This window comes from Chenopodium album, chromosome 18, assembly GCF_948465745.1.
Source record: "Chenopodium album chromosome 18, dcCheAlbu1.1, whole genome shotgun sequence".
Lineage (NCBI taxonomy): Eukaryota > Viridiplantae > Streptophyta > Magnoliopsida > Caryophyllales > Amaranthaceae > Chenopodium > Chenopodium album.
In genome coordinates this window covers 12146163-12170851 of record NC_137851.1, presented here as the reverse complement: position 1 = coordinate 12170851, position 24689 = coordinate 12146163, and the positions used below count along the sequence as shown (strand labels likewise).

General features: G+C 33.4%; 1 protein-coding gene across 1 annotated transcript; it reads left to right on the top strand.

Annotated features, from left to right (window-relative positions):
• Nucleotides 1-14768: 14768 nt before the first annotated feature.
• LOC145591504 (SUMO-activating enzyme subunit 1B-1-like) lies at nucleotides 14769-24117 on the top strand. Its single transcript, XM_081647979.1, has 11 exons — nucleotides 14769-14871; nucleotides 15024-15122; nucleotides 15786-15837; nucleotides 15932-16127; nucleotides 18950-19029; nucleotides 19160-19276; nucleotides 20151-20201; nucleotides 20348-20414; nucleotides 23250-23353; nucleotides 23422-23526; nucleotides 23627-24117. Exons 2-11 carry the CDS (start codon nucleotides 15040-15042, stop codon nucleotides 23741-23743), a joined length of 972 nt encoding a protein of 323 aa, XP_081504105.1. The 5' UTR covers nucleotides 14769-14871; nucleotides 15024-15039; the 3' UTR covers nucleotides 23744-24117.
• Nucleotides 24118-24689: the final 572 nt, after the last annotated feature.

The following is a 24689-nucleotide window of genomic DNA, read 5'->3' as shown; positions in this document are numbered from 1 at the left end:
AGGGATTTATGTGATAGCCGTACAGCTTTTGGTGGCAAGGTTGTCGTCTTTGGTGGGGACTTTCGCCAAGTATTGCCTGTGGTACCCAAAAAATCACAAAAAGAAGCCGTACAAGCAAGCTTAGTCTCTTCTTATCTATGGCATGGTTTCAAACGAATACGCCTTACTGAAAACATGCGAGCCCGAACTGATCCTGCATTCTCTGATTTCTTGCTTGCATTAGGGGACGGCCGTATGCAAACAGAAGAGATAGCTGACATTCATCTACCAAGACACCTGGTTGTGCCATTTGAGGATGAAAACTACTCTCTCGACCAGCTTCTAAGCCAAATATTCCCTGAACTAAGTACAGGTGGTTTCAGTTCCAGCATCTTCGCTGAACGTGCAATCTTGACTCCCCTCAATGATGATGTTGATGAGATAAATACTCTGCTAATTGCAAAACACCCTGGGGAGTCTGTAACTTATAAGAGTTTTGATGTGTTGATTGATGAAAATTGCAAAATTTACACAACTGAATTCCTAAACACTTTATGCCCCGGAGGAATGAGTCCACATGAATTGGTTCTCAAGGAAAATTGCCCCGTTATTCTGTTGAGGAACCTTGCTCCAGCCTCTGGCTTATGCAATGGGACACGACTCATATGCAAAAGATTCTACCCCAACATGATTGAGTGTGTAATTGCAACTGGCCATCATACTGGTGAATATGTATTTCTGCCACGCATTGACTTGCGGCCCTCTGCCTCAACTAATTACCCGTTCCAGTTCCAGCGAAAACAATTCCCAATCAAGCTTTGTTTTGCTATGACAATCAACAAGGCCCAGGGACAAACACTCACTCAAGTAGGGATATACCTTAGATGACCTTGCTTCTCTCATGGACAATTATATGTTGCTCTTTCTCGGGCCCGGAATTCTAAACATGTAAGGGTACTCACCAAGCCTACAACTGAAGATCAGCATGTGTACAGTGCAAAAAATGTTATTCGTTTGAGATCTTACTACGATCAGGTGTTACAAAGAAATCTCCTTCAAGGTCAGTATAATTACATCCTCTTGATTTATTTTATTTTTGATAATGTATGTCGTTCACCTAATGTGTAAAATTTCAGTGAATTTTAAATTTTTTATGTACGAGAATATTTCAATAAACTTAGTTCAGCTTCAAATTAAACAAAGCATACTTTATTTAAAATGATTGTCCTGCCCACCAAAAGAAAAGACCTATTTACTGGCATTAGGAGGCCCCCGCGAGGTATAGTGTTCTAGACTACAACATTTTTTAATGTGTCTGCGTCTACCTTAACATCTAAGTGGGTGAGTGTTCTAGCCTCGAGTGCGTTGGTATATTCTTGTTAATCTATAGCCTGCATGTCATGATCAATTCCCGTGCAATGGTCGTGATAGGTTGGTGAAGGTCAAAAGCTTGTCCGGACCCTCTTCATGGTTGCTATCTCGAGGCAGCCTTCTGTAATTTTTATGGATGACTTATGTTTCTGTTCTGAATCCCAAAACTTATTATCTAGATGGTCAAATTCTTCAAAAACTATGTGAACAACTATTCTGTAATGTAGTTTGTTGTGTCTGGGTCCACGTGATATATATACATGTTTTATCATTTGCAAGTTAGAACCCCAAATAATACCATAAGTCATTCAATAGAAAACATTAAGATGTTACTCAACCCAGATAATTATCTGCCGCCTTTGGAATTTGTGGTTCACCATGTTTTGTATTACCAAAATTCTAAACAGGGCAATCTACTTAAACTTTTTTTGGCAATGTCAGACAACCAGAATATAAGAATGCCAACCAAATAAATCATTAGGCTGTTAAATTGAGAGGTTATAGTACATTTATTGCGCAGCATCTTCTGTTAACAAACAGTCACAGGAAGCTTCAAACACTACTTAAAAATAATCAGCAATAATTACTCCTAATTACAAATAACTACAGTACAATTCTTTTCAAATTCTGTGCATTTAGTTCCTATTATCGATATAATTAAATTCTAATTAAAACCAAGCTCAGGAACTGCAAAAGTTTGAAACTGAAACATTGGTCTTAAACAACAATATATATCGATATATATGTGGTTTGTTCTTTGTCATTTCCACCAACGCCATCCAAAGTCTCCTTCATTTTAAAAAAGGTCAGTGTGATTCAATAAACAAGTATTATATCACATTGGTCATATCCATATCGTTTCTTAACTTACCCTTTCTGTTTGCATTGTACATGTATGTTGATGCAGAGTTTAATCATGAAGCCAGAACAAACTTCACTCGGGAAACTAACTCCAAGCACCAAAGCTTACAAAGTACGAGCTAAAGTGATAGAAAAATCACAACCACAACAATCACCAAACAAGAAGCGCTACCAACACGTTGTATTTGAGGATACTGAGGTATGTTCACTCTGTTACTAGGCACTTTTATTAATAGGTAGAATATATATAAACAATTCACATAACCCTATTGTAAGCTGTGCAGGGTAACCATCTTGGAGGTACTCTTTTTGGTTATGAAATAGACACTTTCAAGGACGTCCTGCAACTAGGGAAAGAATATGAGATCGCAAATGCTCCACTGAAACCAATAGATCCAAAGTACCAAAAAAGAGAAAATGATTGCCAGATGACATTCGGCGGACAAACGATCATCGAACCACTAGACCCAACTGCAGGTCCAGTTTTGCCAAATTATATCTCTATCAACTCAATTCCAAAAACCAGCTTTAAAAATGAACGCTTCGGTAAGTACAGTGCTAACCCACTTCAACTTTATTAGTAAATGCACTTTATGTAGCACTTACTAACCGTATGTAACCTGTCACACAGATTTGCTTGCTGTTGTCCTTTACATAGAAGAGGTCAGGAAAGTACCAACATCTGGAGGAAACTTGATGGATGTACGTGAAATCATAGTCACTGACCAAAGGTACGTAAACAATGGCAATAATAACCTAATATAACAATGTATTCCACCATTTGTACAAAATTCCAAAACTATCCATGACTCAATATGCCATGATAAACAGCACTGAACAACCACTGACCATCTCAATGTGGGGAGGCCTTGCTGTTTTTGACACCGAGAAACTTGCAGGTTGGGTGCTAAGCCCAATAGTTGCAGCCTTCACACACTTACGACCAACCACATACAAAGGTAGCCTATCATTTGTTCTCAAATTGCTAACATACCTTAACACAATGCATAATTCAAAACCTTTAAACATGTAGGGTTCTCCCTTGCAAGCTCAATGTCAACTACTATCATCTCAGATCCTACTGGGGAGGAAGCACATGCTCTTCGAACATGGTAAGCAATGAAAAACACACTGCACTTACAATATGTAATGCTAATCAACGGTACTAAATTCGTTTAAAACAACCTAGGATGAAAGAAAAACAAGAAATGCTTCTTGACCAGGCTACAAAAATACTGCACATCAGAACACCATCAAGAACAACATCAGCCAAAACTATCGGTGAAATTGAGCAGAAAAATGTAAGGACAACAACCCCCACCCAGATAGATAACCAATACCAACCTATTAACAGATAACTGATGCTTTTTCAAACATTGCAGGCTGGAAAACACAATGCAAGAAGAACGTCATTGGATACAAGCCACTATCCCTGATGCTCAGTTGGAAAATGTGATTGCTTACCTAGGATGTAACAACTGTGGAAAGCGCTGCCAAGAAGCAAGGGACAAAACTTTCAACTGCCTAAACTGCTCAAAAAAAAAGTACTACTATAGTAAGGTAAGAATTAATTAAAATCAACCAATTCAACAACTACAATAAACAAAATACTAATGTCCCTTCACACACAGGGTTAATTTCACATTCGATGTGAGTAACGCCATTGGGACTCTAAGACTCACTGCTTTTGCTGAAGACTGCAAAAAGCTCATTGGTATCCCTACTTCAAAGATATATGACAAGAAAATGGCGGTAAGTATAGAAAAAAAAATGCAACGGCCATAAATTTCAAATTAATACTCAATAAAAACATTAACGACATTATTGAACAGGGTGATTGGCCGGAGTTTGAAGAAATAGCTACCAACCTGAGGATGAAGACCATACATTTCCAAATTGCACCAACAACTTCTCTCACTAGAATCGAGGTCCTCAAATGGGCTATCAAGGAGATTGATCTATGACTAAACATGCAAGGGCTACAACAAAAAAACAACAAGCAGCCGTGGCACCATATCCTTACCTATATATTTATATTGCTTTAGTACTACCAGGGAAAAAATAAATGCCTATAAGGACACTTTTTGCAAAACATTATATATATCTATGTACTTCATAATACTAGGCTTAATCTAAATTGATGTGCCATGTAAGAACTCTTTTGTTGAGATCAAATAATAAATGGCAACGTACGCTGTTATACAGCAACACCTTTTGTAAGTTCAATTACAAGATCATTGCACTACTCCAATATGATACTCACAACACCGACTCAATTCAGCAATAACATATAGCTTTGGTTGTTATATGCTACACAAATCACACACAGAACTAATTCACAATTGCCTTTACAAAACACCATCACACAAGCGATTGATTTAAAAAAAGAAAATCTAACAGAAAATGAAAGTATTAAGCAAATGAAAAACAACGCAATATAAACAAGAAAGGGCAAGCCGCTCCGCACGCGTTGGCTCCCCTAGTTCATATGAAAATTGGTTCATTCTAACACTTATTCTTGCTCAAATCTAATAAAGTAATTTATATTTTTTTTATCTGTTAGTTAAACAAAGAATCGTGGATATAATGAGTTAAACCACACAATGGCAAGGAAAAGACGGCAAAAATAAAGAGATCGAGAAGGCATGGAGTCGTCAAGCAATATGAACCAATAACACGTGCTTGAATTCTTCAAATTTGAATGATCGAGAAGTTTATATTTATAAATGCAAAGGAATAGGAAAAAAAACCTTAACAATAAGATGAATATCTTCATCAAGTGATATGTTGGATCCGATATTGCTTTTACTGTATATTATTAGTTATTACACATCTTAACTATTGAATATGTAAAATGATAATTAACATATATCAACCCCTCCTCTTTACATAGTATACATGTTATATGCTTATTAATTTCAAAAGATAAATTAATTTTTATTATATATAAATGTTAATTTACGTATTGATAAATGTTCATTTTCATTCTTATTCATGATCATTTCATTTTTAACAAGTAAATGCATTAATTTTAAAATGAACATGTACATATACTTAAAAGTTCATTTTTATACTACTAATTAAAGCACCCAGTAATATCTTGAAGTAGTTATTTTTACAAATTTAATAAGGAATTTCAATAAGAGTGTGTGCTATATTGTAGTTGTCATGGAAATGATTCTTACAATTACAATAAGGAGTGTGTGATACCTTCAAAAAATTTCAATAACAAGTACAAAAATTATAAATTTTATACATTTTTCATCTATAATAATGCTCCTTACTTAAATGTTCAATTATAAATAATTGTATGTTCATTTACAACTATTAAATAAATATGTTCATTTTTGAAATATTATATGTTCAATTATAAATAATTGTATGTTCATTAACAACCATTAAATAAATATGTTCATTTTGGAAATATTATATGTTCAATTATAAATAATTGTATGTTCATTTACTACTATTAAATAAATATGTTCATTTTAAAATATTATATGTTGAATTATAAAATTATACGAGTTTACTGTTTATAAAAAAAAATTAAAAATTACACACTTCTCATTAAAATCAGAAGCAAGCTTTATCAATGGTGGTTTAAACTTCATTCTTTACCATTTTCTTTCTCCTTCTTATCATTTGCATTTGTCTCCTTTAACCCAACCTTAACTCCAACCAAAAGAACTCCTACCAGAAGAAATAATCGTCGCTACCACAAAATATCGACCACCGCCGCTGCCACAAAATATTGACCACCACCCCTGCCACAAAAACCTATGTTATTTCACCTTCATCGCTTCCATCACAACATAACAACAAAAGTTGCATTTTGCTTGTAAATTGTAATTACTGCGATTTGGATCAAAATCATGAAGCAGAGATTAAAAACTGAAGAAAAAAAATCATAAAAAATCAAAGATAAGAACATTATAAACTCACATTGATGAACAATTGAAACCACAATTCCAATTCTAGATGGAAACACAACTTCATAATCATAATCAAAATCGGAAATCAAAGTATTATCTATTAAAGCAACACAATTAAAAGAATCGAAATGAGAAAAAAAAAAGTTGATTAATAATGAGATAACATCGGAGAAATTAGGAGAAAAAAATGTTAGAAGAGAGAAAATGGAAAAATTAATTGAAAAAGAAAGAAATTCAGGCTTTAAAATCATATGTAACAGAAAAAGAAAAGTTAAAAAAAAAAAGGAAAAAAAATTATAAGCAGTTTAAAATGACATAAATTTGATTGTTAAGGAAAGGATGTAGTGAGGTGAAGTGTAGGGAGATATGGTGGGAAGGGGTGTAGGTAGCTATACCTACAAGGGGGTGTAGGATAAAATTAATATTCTATTTTTGTATTTTGGGCTACCTATTTTATTATTCAAGTCCACAATTTATGAGGCCCAAAACCTACCCTACCCTACTCTACACTATAAATACTCCATTTGTCCCCAAAATTTTCCCACACAAGAATCAAAAGGGGTAAGTTTTATTTTTCTTTTCTTTTCTTTTTCTTTCCTTTCCTCCTTCCCTTAACTTTTCTTTTGTTTTCTTCTTACGTGATGCTCACGCATGGTCCTTCACCACCCAAGGCAGCCACGCTCCGGCCGCCCAGCCATCGCCGGCAACCCTCAGCCAGTCGTCGGGCACCCCCTCCGGTGGTTGCTTCTCTCTTTCCTCTTTGTTTTTTTTTAATTTAATTTATGTATTATATATTTTTGGGTATTGATTTTGATTGTTAAATTATGAATAGTATGTTTTAAAGTTGTGTTTTAATCATTAAAGAGTATAAATTTCAGATTTTGTATTGTTTTAAATTATGATTTTATAAGGTATTAAAAGTTAGGGTTTTTATTATTAAAGACTTGATTTTTAGGGTTCTTTTTATCAATTAATTTGGGGGTTTTGAATACCCATGGATTTTGATTATTAACTAAGTATAAAGATATGATTTTGATGAGCTTTTAAGGAGCTTTTAACAAAGTAATATTGCTGGAATTTTAGTTAAAGTAGCGGTATTGTTATTTTAAAAAAAGGGTTTAATTACCCATTAAAGGAGAAACTAATCAAGGGTTTTAAAATAATTTTCAGATTATTATAAGTTGTTTAAAGTAAGTTTAAGTTGCTGGAAATTGTGTATACAAGGGTAACTAATATAGTATTATTGTCCCTTTATGTAGGAGACTTGGTTTGGGAATTGTTTTAGTGTACTTGGCTATTTTAATAGCTTATTTGAGGTACGTACGCGTACTCAGAAATTTATTAAGCATGTAGAAACATGCTAGGAATTTATTTAATTGATTCCAAGTAGTGTCATGCTAGGAATTGGTTGGAATGGTTGAATTGAAATGAGATTGGTGATTGGAATTGAATTGATTGAATTAAGAATGGTTTTGGTGAATTATTTGTGAAGCATGATTGGTTGAAATAAATTATTTATTGGAATTGGTGATATTAGAAAATTGTCATTGAACCATATTTTTACTTTTCGCATGTTTGAAGGTTTGTTTAATTAAACTAAATGTTTAATTTGGTTTAGGATATTGAAAAGGAATTTTATTATGGTTCATATAATTTTTATTGATGCTATAAGCATGAGGAATGAGCTATTTAAGTGTCTTTGTACACGAGGAATAAATTATATTTTGGTGCCTTAGTGCACCTAAGGTGTTTTTAACACCGAGTGATAGGATTTGTGGCGCTTTATGCGTTTAAGGTGTCATTGGCACCGAGATAGAATTAAAAAGGGTTCAACATTAAATTTTATGTGGTCACTAATTATTCAAGAATTAAATTGGTATGTTTGATTGTTTGAATAATTATTGTTGAGTGAACGATTATGGTTTGGGAGTCATCACCAAGTTTAATAATATATAAATAACGTAAAGTGAAAGAGATTACGCACCAAAACTCTTGCAACGTATATACCTTAAGTATGAACATATGGGGGGAGTTATGGGGTTTTATATTTAACCATAACTTCAACCGGAATACAGGACGCTGTACATTCCTTTTATTATTATTATGCATAGGAATTCCGCCACTTACGAGTGGTTATTGATGTTGGCACGGTTAGCTCCCGTGTCAGTAACCTCAATTTATTTGGGGGAGGTTAGTGGGGAAACCCGTTCGATGCATAACCAACGCTAAATAAATTATGTAGTTGTCTAGTTGAGAAGTTTTGTGGAATGTTGTATGCTTGAAAAACAGATGCAACAAGGTAAGTTGTGTATTGATAGGTAAATGCATGTTAGTGTGTTAATTACGCTTATGTACTCAGCTTTGCTGATTGTGTGTTTTGGCCTTGTCTTTATCTTGGCCCTATGATGACCCATTTTTAATGGAGAGTAGTGGAAACAAGTAGAGAGAAGCTTTTCAGGTGATGAAGCATATTCATGAATGGACATGAATGAAGAGCGAATCATGCTAGTTTCCATAAGTACATGATGTTTTTAATGCTTTAATTATTTATGATATTATTATGCATGACTAACGCAAAAGTTTTAAAGTTGGTTTGGTTTTTATAAGGGCCTATAATGGTTCCAAGTTGTAGGTTGATTTTATTTTACTTCGTTTGACTTGGGTTTGACTTTACTTTCATTGGTTGACTTTTCAAGTTGACTTGTTTTGAATGGTTTTGAAATTAGTCTTCCGTTGTGTGTCTTTGATAGTTGCCTTAGCCGTTTTCACGGTGGCGATAATATCTTAGATATTCCTATTTAAAGTTTTAAACAGGGCAAAATAGACATTTTAAAATAAAAGATTTTCTAGGGTGTTACAGGGTACAGCTTAGAAACCGAAGAACTTGGGGGGCATAGCTTAGAAAAACCCTATTATAAAGTTACCAAAAAAATGAAGACAAAAAGTTACCCTAAAATTAGCTAAAAGTTATCCTTATACTGCTTGATGTACACTAATATTAGTGTAAACCGGGTGTATACAAAAGTTTTTCAATGTCCTAAACCCGCGGTTTATAAGTTGGATCCGGGTTCGGTTTCTTCTAAATGTATTCGAATGAAAATGTTTTTGTTTTTTATGTCCAAATGAGTTACAAGGGCATTACAAATTACTAGTAGGGGGGAAAGTCATGGGGAGATTATTGTAGCACCCCAATAATTCTCTCTTTAAACCTGTGAGAAACCTGAACAATATTCAAGAGAATTACTGCGCGTGCTACCGCCACGTGTTCAAACATTAAGGCTATATCAGGAATTAGCAGCAGAAAACTAAATCAGTTTTAAATAAGTTTCAAAACCAACAAACAAAACCAAATTAAGTCTTACAACTTGGAACCATTAAGGCCCTTATTCAAAACTCAAACCAATAGAAGTAGTATAAAAGTGAAATTGAGTTTAAATAACTTCAAAAGTAAACAGCAATAAAAATGAGAAAAAGCAACCAACACTCCACTCAAGATCTCACCACCTAGATACGAATGTTGCATGTGTAAAAACCTGTGGTTAATCTGCTCCCCAATATTACAAGTGTAAAAATTGGATCGTCACAGGGTCATTTAAAGGCGAAGGCCATGACCAAAGAAAGACACAAAAAAAAGCACGCAATCAGCAAAGCTGAGTACATACAAGTTGCGAGACATAATAAGAAATCCCTAGCATGCTACTAATAATCAATCAACACACATCATTAATTTGTAGACCCAACACATGACTCAACTATCAATTTTCTAAGACTTCACTAGTTAAAAGTAGTTAACTCATCATTTTTATTCATTGGATTAAGCAATAGATAAGGTTGTCCAACCCATGCTCCATTTGAAACATCAATAAAAGAAAACCCCATGCCTCCTTTCGGAAACATCAATAAAACATCCAACGACCACTGGCGCGACTCCGTGACTGTAACTAGTATGAGATCTCATCTAGCTCCTAGTTTTGAAAAGTATTTGAAATAAGAGACTCGTAGATTAGACGGCCTCGAGAAAAGTGCACGGCTAATACCCCGTGTACCCCAATCCCTGATTGTCATTACTCCAGAGGTGCACAAATCTAGAGTTTTATTGCTCATCCATCTTGCACTTTACGTGATTTAAAAGTTTAGACTTAGAGATGACTTATATGCAAAACAATACATCCAAATCCAACATCAATTCGATCAAGCAAAGCAAGTTTCCAATTTCAATTCTTGATTTATTAGTGACAAGCAATATTTATTATTGATTCCTTTAACTACCTCGGTGTATAAACACCTTGAGTGCATAAGGCACCCCAAAACCTTAACCTCGTCATATAAGACTTAAATTCTTTGTTTACTCATTCTATTTCAATAATCATGAATGAGTAATAAATGAATCATTTCACCAATCACATACCTCTGTCTCTAAGCGCACCTTGCATAATTAGAGCATAAACAATACTTGCAATATAGAATAGTGCACAACATACGGAAATTACAATGTATAACCAAATAATTTAGCCCAGTCTTCTCTATACATGATACTAAGTTCTCAATCCGTCCCTAAACATGCATCTAAAAGCAAGGTTTCGTAACTCATACGTACCTTGTGTAAACAACTCGGTTGGTCACTTTAGAAACTAGAAGTCGCCTTCTACAAAGTCCTCTCCTAAACCAAACAACGAGAATTAAATCAATACCCAAGCAAATAAATTTACAGCAATACTAAACTATTTTAAAACCTCTTAAACCATCAAAATAAAGCTTTTAAATTGTTCCCATTAGTCAATAATAATAATATAATATCCCAACTATAAGTTTATATGTTAAAATTATGAAAATATAGTGTATAATATGAAATTCCAGCAGCTTTAAAGTAAGTAAATAAATCTGAAAATTTAGTTAAGTGTATAAAATAACCCCATAAGCATAATTACTTGAAATTATTATTATATAGCAAGTTAGTGTGTTAAAAACCCGAAAATATACCAATTCAATACAATTAGAAGCTTCAAATTAAAAGTATACAAATCTGAAAATTTATACTTAAGGTTGTAATTTAAAGTTCAAAGCTTTTTAATCATAAAATACCCACAATAATTATTTTATAGGCTTAGAAGCATAAAAACATGAAATTGACATAACTTGTTCATAAAAATTAAAACTTTAATAATCTGAAATTTTATACATAATCAAAATAATTATACTTGATGTAATTTAAATATAATATGATTAGATAACTTAGTTAACACGTTTTTAAGCCCTAAAACATGAAAAAATCAATGTTTAAACCCTAAATTTTGTACATACACAAATCTGAAAATTTATATAATAAATTAAACATGTCAAAACTCATAAATTTATAATCTTTTATAATCTAAATATATTATCAAACCATAATAATAATAATAATTTAGAACAAAATTTAATTAAAGATTGAAACTTTAAACAAATTAATAAAACAAGGAGAAGTGAAGAAAAAGGAAGGAAGAAGGAGGGGCGAACTATGTAGGGGTGGTTGGACGGCGGTGTTGCGGTGGCCGGTGATGGGCGGTGCAGTTGGCTGGGCGTTTCGGCTGGCAGCAGCTTCGACTTTCTTTTTTTTTTTTTTTTTTTTTTTTTGTTTGTAAATGTCGTGGAGAGGAGGAAGAGAAAGTGAGGGTTTTTTTTTTTTTTTTTTTTTTCTCTTCTGTTTTCACGTGAAAGAAGAGGAAGGTGAGGGTTTTTTTTTTTATTTTTTTTATTTGGGTTTTTGTTCCCCAATTTCATTAGAAGTAGAATTTGGGTAGTTTGGGCTTGAATAGAAATCAACTTTGGGCCAATATACTTATAAAAGGAGTTATAAATTAGACTAAAACTTAATGGTTTAGCTCACTAGTAGTAAAATCTTATTACTTTTATATTAAATAATTCATATTGTAAAATTAAAATAAAAAAAATATTTGTATAAATAATAAATAAATATATTAAAAATATGGGGGATTACAATTATTTTAAAAATGTGATTAATTGTAAAGAAACTCTCATCAGTCTTTACCATTGAGTCAACAACTCGTTAAAAGATTCGAATATATATGTGGTTGTAATAGTTTGAGCATGACTTATTGAAATAAATGCATGGGTGTATAAGAAAATGTAGTAATTAGTGTGTGAAGGTAATTTTAATAGAGAAACTACTGTGTGACCCGGGCTTTTGCCCCAGGTGATACTTTGAATAATTTTATTTTTATATTAGAAGCTTTAAAAGACTTATTAATTTATTTAACATGGGTAAATTAGAATACAATGACATTAATAATTTATTTTGGTTTTTATTCTACATTCTAATACATGTATGTATTTATATATAAATTTGGATTAATAAAGCATAAATTAATTCTAGCTAAGATGGTAATGCATTTGGTTTCCATTCAATGAGGCTTAGGGTTCAAATCTCTTTGTATGCATTTTTAATTAAGATCATTGGATGATGATGTGGCAAGATGTTAAAGGCTGTTGAATGATGATATGGCGCTATAAAGGTGTAAGAAAGGAAACATGTGGCACATACACAATTTTATGAACGCCTTTTAATATATAGTATAGATATAGATGGCGCTATAAAGGTGTAAGAAAGGAAACATGTGGCACATACACAATTTTATGAACGCCTTTTAATATATAGTATAGATAGATAGATTTAAGACGTTTAAAAAATAATTTTGTTTGTAAAAATATATATGCAATGTATTGAGAACAATGCTCCGATAAGAATATCTTTGTGTAAGGTTTAGACATGGAGAAAAGGAATTTAAAATAAATTATGTGAAGTTTGTTGCAATTACATGTATAATACAAAAATAACCAAGAGAACTATGGTTCGAACTATGTACTTAATTGACCAGCCGTAGGTCATTCAAAACTCGCCTTGAGCATCAGTAATAAACGAGTACAAGACAAAATTCTTAAGCTCGAAAGTATGAAATTAAAAGTAAAATTGAATCAAATCCATAAGAAGGTTTGCATCCACGATAGTAATAGGAACAATATTAAAAGTTGTTGGAGAAGGATAACTCACCCTAGTAGATGGAGTAACAAATTTTGTAATAGATCTTTCAATCAACCAAATTACAATCTACATCAATGAGTTTTAATGAAGGTTATCGAGTAGACTTGGTTTTTAGTCACATTGTAAAGATTTAAATTAGACGTGTCTCCCTTATTTTTGTACACACTTGTAGGAAATACAATTGTAAAAAACAATGGTGTCTTCATCACAATTCATTCCCAAATGCAAAGGTGTCTTATACTCGCAACATTGATACACAATACATTCTAACTCATGAAATCATGATTGAAATGACCCTTATTTCCAAAATTTGGCTTTTGAGTGTGCATAAATAATAAAATTATTTTTTTGTCTTCGCACTTCTTCGTTAATCAAGTCGTGAATACTCTAAAAACTCATATAAGTTTACTAATATAAAGAGAGAAAGGGAAGGAATGAAAGGGAGGAAAAGAAGAGGTGGGAGTATGTAAAGTTACATTTTCCCTCAAAATCTTTTCAACATTGGACAAATTTGTTTTATATAGAAAGAGAGAAAATGAATCATTCGTTCCCTTTCTCTTCCGTCCCTTTCCTTTCTCTCCCCCTCCAATTTTTCTCAATCCAAACAAAGTGTTAAATCCAAATTTTAGGCATACTATTAAAAATAAACAAATAATGAATAAATAAATAATAAAGAATGAATATATATATTCAATTACAAGTGTTCAAAGTAACAATCCGGAGTATCACCCGGGCCATACACTAGTTAAATATCTATTCCTAGAATCACGTATTGATAAAAAAAAAAAAAAAATAGTGAATAGGCCACATAACATGGAACCCTTAATTGACTAGCTCCAAAAACAATTCATTATGTTTTGTTATCTAAGTTAGTTAGGATGAATCCGAGTCGTTTGTTGAAACAAACCTGACTATGATTAGTCTCTTCACTTATTGTACTAAAAGTATTGACGCTGCTCTCTCGGGTGCAAGATAACCTATAATATCAATTATTTCTCCCCAAAAGTATACAACTTGGTATAATCCGAATAAACTTGTCAACTATTGTAAAAATCCAATCACAAATATAGGTGAATGTAGGGTGTGTTGAACAACAACTTTAGATAGCAATTTAGCTTTTGAAATAGTATTGTTTCACTATCGTTTTTGAAGTAATGATTGTCAAAAGCTACTAAATTTCCATTGTTAAAATTACTTTATTAGTTAGTTTTTTTTGTCGAATATTTTCACCAAAAAAAGAAAAAAAAAAAAAAAACTAAAACTGTTTTGATAGTTATATATAATATCTGCTTGTTGGCATCCGATATCTACTAACATCTAACTCAACTCCAAGTAATTTTGTCGAACTTATTAGTAGCGTAAATTAGGGTCACTAGGTTGAATTTGGCCAAATCTATCTAGGTTGGGTTTAGATCGAGTTTAATTCACATTAAATTATAGTGTTAATCCAAATTGAATCCCAAATCAAATCACTTTCAAATTTGTTAGATCGAGTCAGTTTTTGACATCGAGCCAATACCAAAGACTCAAGTCACACTTGGAAAAGTAGTTGTTGACCCGTTGAAGTAGAACACAACAAAAGACGGAATAAACCCCAACCAAATAAACGTTTCCACACTTTCACTTCCCGCTGCTTGGAATTTCATTCGTCACTCACCCATTAACACTTTCTCTCCAGTTCTTAATCCAGTGAGTTATTCCTTTCATTTTTCCCCCATAATTCTTGATTTTTTCTGTTTAGTTCTTCTGCAATTTTTAGTTTGATCTCGTTGATTGTTAAAATTATTTAAATTTTGTTACAATTTGTTGATTTTAGGGCTAATTTTAGTTGTAATTTTTAGGGTTGATTTTCAGAAAATGGATGGAGATGCGTTAACAGAGCAAGAAACTGCGCTTTATGATCGTCAAATTAGGGTATGGGGTGCTGATGCTCAACGAAGGTATACCCAAATTGATTATTATTAATATAAAATAATGTTAATTTTGCTGTTATTTTATAAATTTATGATTATGATTGATTTTAATATGCTTAACTATGTGCAATGTTTTGAACAAAATTTAACACTGAATATTAGTGAATTAACTTAAATGTTTTGTAAGAAAATTGTTTGAATTGTGTCTAATTTAACTCATGCTATACTTTTAGGAGATGCCCACATGAATATGCATAGTTTTCTGGTAATTTTAAGTAAAGTTGCTTGTTTTTGTGCAAAATTTGCTTGGTGTTAGCTATATTTGTCAGGAGTAGAAATATGCTTTTAAAGATCATGAATACATTGTTGGAGGGAGTGTGTTCGTATTCAACGTATTGTCGATATAGAGTGACAGTTTACACATGAAGGATCTACTCATATGGTGTGATATGGATAATGCATTGTTTTCTGGTATTTCAAGTAAGATGGCGTGTTTTTGTGGAAAATTTGCTTGGTTTTATTTAAGTTTGTGAGGGATTGAAAGTTCTTACCAAAGGTCACAACTACATTTTCGTGATCTTCTAAAGATGGGTTCATTTTATTGGAGGTAGTGTTTTTGTTGATAATGATTATTGGCAGTTTACACATAAATGCTTGTAAGTTTGATGATTGATTGGTTTTGTGTTGTAGGCTGAGTAAAGCCCATGTGCTGGTTGGTGGGATGAAGGGAACAGTTGCTGAGGTTTCTTTCTTATCCTTTGTGAAATTTTTCTTGATGCAAAAAATGAAGGTGTTACAAACATTTATATGCTGGTGTTTCTTTGAGTACATTGCAGGTCTGCAAGAACATTGTGTTAGCTGGTGTTGGAAGTCTTACATTAGTGGACGATAGTCCAGTAACGAAAGAAGCACTGAATGCTAACTTCTTAATAACTCCAGACGAGAAGCTCTATGCAGGGCGCTCTATAGCAGAGGTTTGTTGCGACTCTTTGAAGGATTTCAACCCAATGGTTCATGTCTCTGTGGAAAAAGGTATGCAATTTGGGAAATACCTTATACCTTATTTATTTTCTCTCTTTTATTCTGTTCAAGTTCTATAATTTGTTTGTTGTTGGTTACTATATTGTTTTCATTGAAATTTGGAAAAGACACTAGTTGTTAACTTTTGAAGTTTGGGACTAAATGATTTCTTTTGTAAAACAAGTGTTTGGGTTGTTGGCTTTAAGAGATAGAATCAGAAATGAGGTTATTCGCAAGAAAGTAGGTGTGGCGGGCATTGTAGATAAATTAAGGGAAAATCGTCTGCGTTGGTTTGGACATGTAAGACGGAGACCCGAGGGTGCACCGGTGCGAAGAGTGGAAGAGTGGGACCATGGAGGGATTAAACGAGGAAGAGGGAGACCAAAGATGACTTGGTTGGAAGGAGTGAGGAAGGATATGAAGTGCATGGATTTACGTGAGGATGAAGTTTTGGATCGTAAGGGATGGAGGAGAAAGATTTATGTTGATGACTACACGGAATAATCAAATTTGGTTCATGTTAGCCGACCCCACTTTTGGGATTAAGGCTTTGATTGATTGATTGATTGATTGATTGTTTGGGTTGTTGGCTATCTTACTGCTTGCGACGGAGTTGTAGCCAGAGATTGTTGTAGCTGTGTAGCAGGGCCTTTCTAAAAGATTTTGGAATGTAATTAAAGCAGAACTGTATTAATTATCAATTTTAGTTTGACTATTTAATGTGTGGAAAGTAATAATTTACATAGCCTTCTATTATTTGGCTTGTAAAAGAGGATAATAATTAACAAGTTGATTGAAGAACTGAAAAGTTTATTATTTTAGATTAATCCCATCAGTTTGGAAGGGAAAACTAAATAGTCCAAATATAACTAGAGGATTTCCTTATTAAACAAACACAGTAAAACTTAGACATCTAAAGTTTTCTGCACTTAAACAAATTTTACCTCTTGAAATCCAAATTCTCAAAGACACAGTGTTGGTCAAATGTCAAATTTTTATTCCATAAGAGAGCCATAGCTTGCTGATTAGCCGTATTGACAAAAATGAGAAGCTGTTTTGTCTGGACTCTCCAAATCATTAAAAGTTTTCATGATGGAAAGTTTACCTTTATTTTGTTTATCTATTAGATTTAAGGATTATAGTCAAGCTTATTCATCCAACTGTCCAAGCAAACTGTTGGACATGCATATGAGTAGATATTGTCATCATAAAATCAGATGGTGTTTAGTTAAAGTTATTTGCTTTTGACTAAGCCATGGCATGGACTGTTTTGTGACTTTTGTAATCCAGAAAGCCTGACACTATTTTCAAGGTTGCTTCACTTGGTCCTTGACCTCAAGTCTATGACAATTTACACTGAGTAACAGAGCATGACAACATTTTGACACATGTTTTTGCTTGTATGAAAATTGTTAATGTGACCACGGTATCTTGGTTTGACGACATGATGTTTTGGTGATGACAACAAGAATGTTGTTCATAACTCTGGCTTATTTATTATGAAAGGGATTGTGAGAGAAAGGAGGGTTACATGTTTCTTAGGAAGGAGGTGAGTAATGGCAAGGGCAAGGTTGGTCACAACTTCGATTTGTTGATTAAGAAAGAATTGTGAGAGGAAGGAGGTTAACATGTTTCTCTGGAAGGAGGGGAATTTTTAGCGTGGCAACACAGGTTGAGTTTTGAAGCTGCATAAAGGTGGAACCTTTGACGATTATAGTTACTCCCTTTGTTTTTATTAACTATTCTACTATGGCTTTTACCTTTGCCAGTACACAACTTTAACCATTAATTTCTTTTATCTATTTATAATTAAAATTATAAAGTTGATATTTTGAAAATATACACTGGGACAAATCCAATTATATTTGTTTTTATATAATTGTGGAAAATTTTAGTCAATGCAAGACATGTGAATAGTTTAAAAGTCAAAGTAGAACAATTAATCAACAACAGAGTTACTCCCCCCGTTTCAATTTGTTAGTCCCATATCCTATTTTGGGGCTTTCAAAAAGATCTATCCATCTTGAATATATTCCATTTTTAATTTATTTTTTTCTTCTTATTTTACCCATAATAAATTATGTTTGGTTAAATTAATTGATTGTGGATTGATGACATGGATCTAACTAAGGAAATCCCTCACTTGAATTATGCAATTATGACTGATGCTTTCCCAAAAAAAAAATCAAAACATTTAAATAAGGCAAAACTTATTATGAACTGTTTTTGTACTTAAATGTTAGATTCCAAATATCCTTCTTTTCTTATTTTATGTGATTGATTCCATATGAGACTATCATATGGAAACAGAGGAAGTACTATTTTTGTGATGTTGCAGAACATTAAAGGAAGGGTTTAGTCGTCTAAAGGATAATTTAGCAAGTAGACAGGTATCTAATTTACTTTTCAGTATTGCTTTCGCTTGGCATTTTGGAATCAAGACTCCACCTCAAAATATTGGATTTAATTAGGGAAGAAAGAATGTCCTCTCTAAAGATACAATACAGAAGAGTTGCGTCAATCATCATTGCTAATTCTGCCGTGAGTCAAGGAAGTTAAAGAAGCTGTCATGGACACAAGATAGGGTTCTCTTTAGCTCTTGTCAGTATTTATGGAATTGGATAGTATGGCTGTCTGAGAACAAGGTTTGGCTGATTTCTGCCTTCATATTCAGAAATTACTAAAAGCGAGCTACACTAACTATCCAAACTAATTTATTTGTATCAACTATCATTTGTTATTTCAAAGTGATAAGTTTCTCTTCAGAGTTCCAATTGATATAGCCCATATAGGTTTTCTGGTGAGAAGGTTTATAATAAAGTTTACACTTGCAGGTGACTTGTCAAGTCTCAGTACAGATTTTTTTGAGAAGTTTGATGTTATTATAGTCAGCAATTCCTCTCTAAGCACAAAGGTAGACTAGACATATTTCATTGTATATTTTGCTGTGTAGTTTGTACCACCTTGAAATGTTATGCACCTTCATGTAATATTGATGACACTTGACATACATTCTTCTTCCTGTTGATGGTCTCAAATTTCAGAAAGCAATCAATGAGAAATGCCGGAAGTTGTCGAAGCGCATTGCATTTTATTCAGTTGATTGCCGTGACTCTTGTGGTGAGATATTTGTTGATCTGCAGGACCATTCTTGTACAAAGGTTAGCTCTTGCTTTTTGGATTGCAATTGTAAATTTTGTCATTGCGTATTTACTCGTCATATTTAAAAGGGTTACTGTTATGAGTGTAATCTATGTTATGCAAGCTGATTCGGCTATAGTCAGACTAGCCTTATCTTGAGTGTGAAAATTTTGCCTATGCTGATGCTGTTCTAGTCCAACATTTTAGGCTCTATTTTGTTCGGCTTATTTTTTCTGTACTGGTCAGAAATGTTTTGATTAAGTCTGAACTTTTTTTGTTTTAACTTATCTTGAATTATTAGAGCTTATCTAGTCTATAAAAAGACAAATAAGTCAAACAAAACAGGGATTTAATGATAGTGATATTGTTGTTCTTGAGGAAGGGATCTTCTTCCACTTTCTTTATGTTGCTGTAATTGTCACTGTCATTAATAGGTATCAATATTAACAGGTTTGATTATTTTTCTCGGTATTAATTATTTTTTAATAATTTTTACTTATTGATGATTAAAGAAAAATTTGATTTACATAATACATTAGCAAGCGTGAAATCAGAAATGTTGCCCGTAAAAAAAAAAAAAAAAAAAAAAAAAAAAAGGAAGTATATTACCACCTCCATCCTTAATATTTTTAATAGGTTGATGGTACAATCATATTAAGAAACTAGGTTGTGACAAACTATTCATCCTTTTTTTTCCTTTCTTTTTCTAGTAAGTAGTTAATGACTATTACATTATTAATTTGTGTTCTCAAAGCTAAGAAGGGTATAAAAAATGCGTACAATTTTTGACATTCATGAAGGAACAATAAGCAAATATCTTTTCTTTTTTTGATTAATATCTGTATCTTTTTTTCTTCAATTTGCTGTAAGTGGTGTTATTCTTTATCCTTACAGAAACAGGTCAATGAGACTGTTGAATGCCGCCTGCAGTATCCTAGTTTTGCGGTATGCTTCAATAACCATTCAGCTAAGCACTAGAAAACGTGGAATTGGATTTCTTACCTTCTCTTCTCTGCTCCAGCTCCAGGGTCAGAAATTTTGGTGTCATGAAATAATGTTGTAACTCATTATTAAGATGTCTCTTATGGCAGGAAGCGATTGCAGTACCATGGAAGAATCTTCCTAAGCGAGTCTCCAAACTTTTCTTTGCCATGAGAGGTATGTAATTGTTTTTCTGTTTGGCTTCTACTTTGTGTTTTTATAGATACTGTCGCTGTTGTACCCATTCTTCTTCATCGTACACTCCGAATACTTAGATCTGTTATTGTTCATTGTTGTGATGTGTGGATTGGCTTTTTTGGTTGGCAATCTGTCATTGACTGGTTATGGACTGATATAGGCTTGCTGGTTTTGTTCTTAGTGTCTAGTTGCTTTTAGGATCTAAATACTTTTTCCATCATGCAACTTCTATTCGTTAAGAATATCTTTTGATTGTCAATGATACCGGGAGTAGTACTCTTTAAGTGTGATTTCTTTAGGCATTTGTTTTTTGGAAGATAGTAGTATATGTTTGTTTGGAAAATTTCTTCTCTATTATCTTCGAACACAAAACATTTTTCCCATTGAAGTTTCTCTATTTTGGGTGTAGGATAAGTAATTTTTAATTTTTTACCTGGCATCAGCTCGGGCACAGCCTTTTTTCAGGTGGAAAGAGGGGGCTGGGGTTTGTCTTTTTCTGTCCTTGTCGAATTTTCTGTCATTTATCTTTTTGAGGTCTGGCTTCACTCTCTTACCAAATCCTGCCATACGGTCTTCAGCTGCTATGCTTCTTTCTTAATTGTTTATGCTACAATTGCTACTTTATGCTGTGGGAGTGCGGTTTACATTCCACACAAACATGTATAGCTGTGGTTCCTTTCATTTTTTTTTTTTAAACTAAAAAATTAGCATATTTTGGCCTTTTTTTTGGATTATATACTAGTTTAAGTAGAAAAATCTTTAAATATATTTGAGTGGCCTTCATTTTGGGGTTTGAAGGGAGGTGCAAAGGCCAATTTAGAATAGCTCTCACTTTGGCTGGACAATACATCTAATATTGTAGCATCTATTTCCGCCATGCTTAGATGAGGATAAAAAAAAGGCAAGTTTACTATTTTTAGGACCATCTGTTCTTTACTTTACCTTAGCAAAGGAACATATTATTCTTGAATCCTGACCTCCATTATCCAAGAGATCTTTTTGACTTATAAATGACAATGCTAGCAAATCCCGTTACTTCTAATACACTGCCTGAACTCAGGTTGCCTGAATTCATGAAATTATTCACTGATAATATTATTGGGTTGCCAAGCAAGTAGCAGTTTACCAGCTATCTTTAAGCCACTTGTGTTACTGCTTATGTATAAAACACTTAATGGTCTGAAAAACCTATGTACAAGACTTGCATATTTGATGTACAATCAGATACTTTCAATGAGTGCCATTGTTTGACACCGGATGTATGTCTGTTTCACCCGGAGTTCAGCAAGAGGATGTTTAAAGAAAATAAAGATTATGAACGGAGGGGATTTGTTGTTCTGGAACAAGGGAAATAGCTTGTTTGTCCAAGCTCCTTCCCTCTGAACTGAACTTGATATCTTAAATTTTGATATGAGAATATCCAGAAAGTGGGGTGGTTACAGAGAATATTGGCGCTTTCTGGTGATGATAAGTTGCAGTTTAGCTTGTGATGACTGGCATGGGTAGAGACTAGAGAGGGAGGGTAAGGATTGAAGAGGAGAGATAAAATGGTATGGTTTATTTGAAATTTCCTTGGAAAGCATAATATTGGTTGTGCTTGAAGCCTTGAACTTTTCATTCTATTTTTTTAGGTTTCACGCCACATGTTTATGGCAAGCAATTATAATTATTATTTATTTTTTTTATTTAACAACCCAGTAAAAGAATACCAAATAAGTAGTTAATAGGCTTAGCTTTCATATGTTTGGCAGCTATTCCAATCAATATTAGCTGCACGTGTTTTTGAAACCCTCCCCCCCACCCCACCCCACCCCCACCCTCCTGGATAAAGACCACTCTTTAGCTCCCTCATACCCTTCTCTGCTGACAAGGTTGATATTGGAGATGGACACCTGGAGATGTGTAGTTACATCTGTGGTCAACTAATCTTGTCAGATGTATTTAAATGTAGAATCATGCCGTCGAAATGTGGGATTTTGACTGCGAGACAGCGTCTAGGAGACAGAAGAGGCTGGGAAACCCTTGACAGGAGATAAGTTTGTGAATGAATGTATCTTTTATGACTTAAAAGACCCTTTCATTTAAGAGATGGTTGGGGGTGCTCTCAAATCTCAACTGATTTGAGAACTTATCTACACTTGGAGCCAACCATATACAAGGGTACCGTGTGTTAAGTGAAAAAAGAACTAAAATTGTGAAAGTCATCGTTTTCTTCGTTTTCTTTTTTGGGCTCAGGTGATTAGTATTAGGCGTCTGTAGTTGAAAGTGAATATTCCTGGACTCGGAGACAAGCCAAAACCGGGCTGCCATTTCTGAAAAACTACTAAGATCTGTGGATGCGTCTTTTCAACAATTTGTGGCTGTGTGCAAGTATTGGTCTGGTACTGTCATATGTATGTCCATGAATTGTTTGAGACTATTGAGTTTAATTGACATGATATAAATATAGATAAAAGGCTTTGAGATGTTTGAGCTATTTTGATTTCTTGGAAATATATTTTCAATGACTTTTTAAGGTGGGGAATACATAGGTCTTTTCTCAAGCAAAATTATGAATTGTTTAAGGGTTGTTTTCATTGCCAAGAAAACAAAATAAAATCTGAAGGCCTTCAGCCTCTTTGCTTTCTCCGTAAGATTTATATAACTTGAGATATTAAAGAGCTTCCTTGATCCCAACACATCCTCGGCGACTTTCTACTATTACTCCCATCTTTATCCGCCAAACGAAGATTGTAGCTTATCTACTCTTTGCCACTTTGAGATGTTGAGGTTTGCTGATATCTATATCTTTTTCCATCTTTATCTACTGGTCAGTCATAGAAAAGTTCGAGGAATCAGAGGCACGTACTTCTGGTGAAATCTCACTTGATGATCTTCCTAATGTTCTGAAGCTAAGGAAGGAACTCTGTGAAGCACAGGTATGCTAGAAGTCTCAATTACTTGAAATTATCTGCCAATTTGTAATATTAACTTCTATCTGTTACAGTTGTTCAATGAATCTCAAATTCCCGACTCCCTCCTTGAGAGATTGCTGCTGGGTAAATTGGAGTTCCCTCCAGTTTGTGCCATTATTGGTGGGATTCTTGGACAGGTAACTAAAACAACCATTCTTCTTTTGACTGTTTAGGTTGTTCATCAGTTATTATTATAGTTTCTAATTTTTCTTCTACAATTTGGCATTCGAATCTTAGGAAGTCATTAAAGCTATATCATGCAAAGGAGAGCCAATCAAGAATTTCTTCTACTTTGATGCCATGGATGGTAAAGGTGTAATCGAGGATATATCGAATCCCAATTCTGCTAGTTGAGTAGTCAACATAAAGTTTCACTGTAACTTAAAGCACGTCATAACTCATAAGGTATTAGGGTGGTTTTGTTTTCCTTCAACTTTAGTTAGATTGAATGATGCTTTAGGGAAATAGCACAAATTAGCGGAGAAAATGCAGCTTCATTTGTTGCTCTGAATATCAGCTGGAAAACTTTCCACGCTTTGATGTTGAAGTGGCTGAAAATGAGCCTCGCATTTCTCGTAGGATCCAACTGTGATTATTCTCTGAGGATGTTAAGGTGCTCTACCGGGTGAAGAAGGGAAGTGTTTTTTGCGCAATTGTTTCTCCTAATACTTACCAATGTGATTAATGTGATTTAGGCAATGTGATTAACTTATATTTGTTTAACGTAATTTTTGCCGAACTTTTGCATAACTGGATTCATGTTATGTTGAACTTAATCTTGTTGAAAGTGTGCTAAATCTATCGTTTTGTTAAAACTAAACTAATTTTTTGCTGAAATACATATAAATACCTTAAGGAGAACAAAACCTTAATAATCTATTAAAGTTGATCTTTTTGATATAAGTATTATTATTCATTATTATTTCAATTAATCTATTGCTGTAAAATGTTAATGAAATTATTCGTTAATCTATCAAAGTTGTCTTAGAAAATCTTACGTCGAAGCACAATGAGTACAACCTATTAGAGCATTGTTAATGGCTAGCTACTAGTTAGGCTCATCAAATAAGTTTCATTGGTCAAGGGCTTTTAATACTCCATTTAAACACTAATGATTAAACTAGTAGCTTCGAACCTCGGTAAATTACAAGTAAGTTGACATCATACAGGTAAGTTTTATCTACATCATTGTGATACTCTTAGCAATTCTAATTTGGTTATTTTTAAGTTAAAACTAGGTGTGAAGCCCGTGCGTTGCACAACTTTATTTTTAATATTATTTTAGATTTATTTCGACATT

Coding starts and splice junctions, on each gene's coding strand:
- LOC145591504 (XM_081647979.1), top strand. CDS start 15,040: ATGGATGGAGATGCGTTAACAGAGCAAGAAACTGCGCTTTATGATCGT. Junction 19,277..20,150: donor AGGACCATTCTTGTACAAAG/GTTAGCTCTTGC, acceptor TTATCCTTACAG/AAACAGGTCAATGAGACTGT. Junction 23,527..23,626: donor TTGGTGGGATTCTTGGACAG/GTAACTAAAACA, acceptor TTCGAATCTTAG/GAAGTCATTAAAGCTATATC.